At 41.2% G+C, this 4,299-nt stretch overlaps 1 protein-coding gene across 2 annotated transcripts; it reads left to right on the top strand.

The window, feature by feature from the left end:
- Positions 1–1,154: 1,154 nt before the first annotated feature.
- On the top strand, positions 1,155–3,933 carry ccr9b (chemokine (C-C motif) receptor 9b). 2 transcript variants are annotated; one of them, XM_042399711.1, is made up of 3 exons: positions 1,155–1,577; positions 1,747–1,787; positions 2,667–3,933. In XM_042399711.1, exons 2-3 carry the CDS (start codon positions 1,752–1,754, stop codon positions 3,714–3,716), a joined length of 1,086 nt encoding a protein of 361 aa, XP_042255645.1. In that variant the 5' UTR covers positions 1,155–1,577; positions 1,747–1,751; the 3' UTR covers positions 3,717–3,933. The 2 variants fall into 2 exon arrangements, with proteins under 2 accessions (XP_042255645.1, XP_042255646.1); XM_042399712.1 differs by having other exon boundaries at positions 1,155–1,787.
- Positions 3,934–4,299: the final 366 nt, after the last annotated feature.

Raw genomic sequence — 4,299 nt, 5'->3', positions numbered from 1 at the left:
GGCCTCACTGTGGTGCAAACCGAGAAATTGGTAGAAATCTAAAAAGCTGTTGGCTCACACACTCTTCCTCCTGCATTATACACAATTTGCTGAGAATGAAAAATGTTAAATTAGGCCAGGAGGTGAAACCATGAAGTGAAGTGACAAAAACAGCCCTCTGGGCCCACTCTGTTACAGGGGCCAATATAAACCCAGTTGCGAATGACACCCTCTCACAGGAAACAACAACACTTCCTTTACTCTGGTCATACTTTCAAATCATGTCAATGTTTGCTTTGTAAACTGTTTCGTTGATAAGAATTCATCTCATAATGTATACTCATAATGAGTTTATGTGTTTGTCACAATCAGTTTTGTTTGGGCTTCGAGTGAGACTGCTGGAATGACAGGGACTTTCTTCTATGCCATGTTTTGTGCCACTGTGGTTAGCTATGTGACTTTTATTAATTTCCCTTTACAAAGGGCAGTACCCATGACCTCTGCACTTCCCTGTTTAGGCATGGGTTCTTATTTTTCATGACATATCACATGAATGACCTTCATCTTGGAAGCAATTGGCACTGGAATATGTGCGTTGTTGTTCATAGTGCGGTGCTCATGCTAGTATGTATGAACAGGGGTAAAACTCGACTTGAAATATGAAATATGAATCTGGAGCAGTGAAAACAAGGAGACACAGGAAGCTTGGCTCTGTCCACATGTGAAAAGAATCTGCCTACCAGCACCTCTAAAACTGAATCATATCTTGTTTCTTTAATTCATACAAAAACAGTGTTTTTACTAAGCTAAGCTAACTTAGTCTAGCTCCATATTTAGCACACAGACACGAGAGTGGTAGTGACTTCCTTGACTAAATTTCAGCAAGTAAGCAAAGAGGCACACTTCTTAAAATGCCAAACTGATTCTTTTACTGAACTTTTTTTTTTTTTTTTTTTTATAAAAAAGGGGATGTTATTTTTCCTAATAAGTATGAGGCATGTTTCGTCACTGCTTGCATGAAAAATAAACTCTCAGAAATTTCACAAACAGACTTCCTTATCACTGTTGACACGCTTAGCTTTTAGCCATTTAGCTGACAATAAGAGAAGGCTCAATAACATTTCATAACTGGGTATGTTGTAAAACGAGACAGAAAAGCTTACAACATCCTAACATCGACTACCTGTTCCACCGCTGGTCTTTAATCACACCTCTCAGGTTTTCAGTTTCAACTATGGTAAGTGCTCCACCTGTGTACACAAAGTGTGACAAAAATGAGCTTCGACTCAGTGAAACTTAATCGACTGTAGAGTGTATGTGGGTGTATTCTCTCTGGTTTGAGCTTGATCGCCGTGGTTCAGTGGGTTTAGTCTTTGTCACAGCCCCTTCGTGAAAGGTGCTGTCACAGATTAGTGCGTATTTTGGCCACATTGCTGTGCTGCTGCACAGTTGCGTGGAGAAATCTTTAGGTTGTGCACTGTTTCCATCGAGAGGCACGTGACCTGCGGTTAAAGGGAGGTATAAAACTGAGAGGCTGTTAACCAGCTGTACTTCCCAGACGAGCAGAGCTGTGCCTGAGAAGTTGATTTCAGCATCAGGTAAGTGATTAATTGCAACGCCACAAAACTGTAGAAAATTTACAGTGCATTCACTATGGAACTTTTAAGCCTAATTTTCACCATTTCATTCATATTTTATCCCTGTTTTACAAGATTAAAATGTCTTTTGGTCTGTTGTTTTATATCAATATATTTTGATTCCTTGTAGATAACATGGGCGATACAACAACATCAACATCTACGCCCTTTGTGAGTATTACTTTGGATAATTATGTTTTGCCATTATGTGTGAAAACCACTGAACCGATAACAAGTGCTGTTAAAGAACAGGTCTTTATTCTTTTTTATGTTCTGTATAATTGAATAGGTTCAAAAAGTTGGAATTACCATATAATCACAGAAAGAGACAAAACTCTTCAAATACTGTGTTTTTAGTGCATGTCTGTCCCAGTGAAAAAAGTATGATTTTCAAGAGTGGTGAAATTTAAATCTCAGGACAGTGTGTGACGAAAAAAAAAATCAGTCTGTTCAACGCAACACACGCTGACATGATATATTTCATATTTCCGGTATGTCATTAAATGTTTCTAATGAATGTGTAAAAAAGTGGATTTCACACTCCAGGTACGGTAGATTTATCTCAAGCAGACATCTGTAAGATACTCAAATGCTACAGTCAGACTTGTATCTGCATCAAATTTTCCATTGTTTTGTGAAAAGCTGAGCCCCAGTTTCACCTCGCTGTTTATCTCTGCCCTACATCTAAACTTGATGTTTCTGGGGTACTAAGTTTGGCTGCAGGCCCCTTTCTGGAGCCCCTCGGGATCGTTTACCCCTCTCAGGCTTGGAAACAGCAGGAAGCAGTATTGTGCAGTAATGTGGTGTGGTTTCTCTGGCACAGACACAACACCTGCACACTATGGTTAGCTTGTACGTCACCAGCGTTTAATGTCATATCACTTTATCCCCACTAGAAGCATTATTGTTATGAAGCGCTGACAGCAGTTAGTGAGTTGAAAGGAAATGAGAACTGAGAAGAAGAAAAAAAAGACCAGGCACTGTATCTGTTGCACGCAACCCTCTTAAATATCATATAAGATCATTTCATTTTTCTGCTTTTCATTGCAGACCACCCTTGATTTCTCAGACTATGACATTGAGTCTACTGAAAACGCAGGCATGTGTAACAGAAGCTGGGTCAGGGAGTTTCGAGGCCAGTACGAACCACCGCTCTTCGTGATCATCTTCATCCTGGGTGCCGTAGGTAACCTGTTGGTGGTTTGGATCTGCACCACTATGAAAAACCGCCAAACAATGACCGACGTGTACCTGCTAAACCTGGCTGTGGCTGACCTCCTCTTCCTGTCCACGCTGCCCTTCTGGGCTGTCGATGCCATCATGGGATGGGACTTTGGCATCGCTATGTGCAAAATTGTGTCCGCTGTTTACAAGATCAATTTCTTCAGCAGCATGTTGATACTCACCTGCATTAGTGTTGACCGCTACATTGCTATTGTGGAAGCCACCAAGGCTCAAAACTATAAGGAAAAGAGGTTTTACTACGGTAAACGTGCCTGTGTAGGTGTCTGGTTTGTCTCCTTTCTTCTGGCCCTCCCTGAGTTTATCTTTGCCGAAGTGAAGAAAGACCAAAGCGATCAGTCTTTCTGTGTTCTGGTGTACTCGAACAATGAAGACAACCAGACTAAGATCCTGGTGCTGTCCCTGCAGATCTGCATGGGCTTCTGCCTTCCTCTACTTGTAATGTTCTTTTGTTACCCTGTCATTATTCACAAACTTCTGCAGACCAGGAGCTTCCAGAAGCATAAGCCCCTGCGTGTCATCTTTGCTGTGGTGTTTGTGTTTATTCTCTCTCAGCTGCCTCACAACAGTCTATTGATACTGGAGGCCTCTCAGGCAGCTAATACTACCATCACTGCATGTGACACTGTGAAACGTTTTGATATAGCTGGACAGATAGCCAAGAGTCTGGCGTACACTCACGCCTGCCTGAACCCAATCCTATATGTCTTCATCGGAGTCCGCTTCAGACAAAACCTCCGGAGGAACATGGAGATGTGTGCAGGCAGGGGCGAAGAAAGGCAAAATTCAATCCAGTTAGCTTACAAAGGTCCCTCTGTCATGTCAGAAACTGACACTTCTGCCGCTGTTTTCTCATAAATCACCATTTTCCTAAAATCCTACTCCTGAGACCTGAACGTGCAGTTCCACATGATTATCTTTTACTTGTTGGGAGTAAAATAGTCTACATTCTGGGAGTGCGGATATCGATGCTTTGTATAAAATGTATATTACTATAAAAACTTTTTTATTTTGTGTTATACTATACTATACTTTTTTTGAGTGTTTGTGTTGTTACAGTCTTTCCATCATGTATTTGTCGTGTGCCGCTGTAAATAAATAAAAAGTCTTAAAATCTTAAGAAGTCTGCAATTTTTTGCCATACCCCCATGAAGACAATGTGTCTCATAGCACAAAAAATGAATGTGAAGGGGATGCAGCTGAGGTTTAAGTACACAGGCTACTATAAATCTATAAATGAATCCAGTGATGAAGTCAGCAGTTTACTACTACACATGGGAAAATAGAGTGCCCTCACTGGTGTAACGTACATAGTGTGGTGTGAAACACAGTTGTGAATGTGGCTAATCGAATCCACAGTGTTTTCGGTCTGACTAGATGTCCTGTTGACAGTCTGTGCCATCGTCTGTGCCTACATGCTTAACTGTTGAATGTGGTCTGT

The sequence above is a fragment of the Thunnus maccoyii genome, chromosome 21 (assembly GCF_910596095.1).
Source record: "Thunnus maccoyii chromosome 21, fThuMac1.1, whole genome shotgun sequence".
Classification (NCBI taxonomy): domain Eukaryota; kingdom Metazoa; phylum Chordata; class Actinopteri; order Scombriformes; family Scombridae; genus Thunnus; species Thunnus maccoyii.
This window is presented reverse-complemented; position numbering and strand designations above follow the sequence as displayed.

Excerpts from the sequence above, each read along its gene's own strand:
- ccr9b (XM_042399711.1), top strand. The coding sequence starts at position 1,752 with ATGGGCGATACAACAACATCAACATCTACGCCCTTT. Across the intron at positions 1,788-2,666 it reads CATCAACATCTACGCCCTTT|ACCACCCTTGATTTCTCAGA; the intron begins GTGAGTATTACT and ends TTTTCATTGCAG.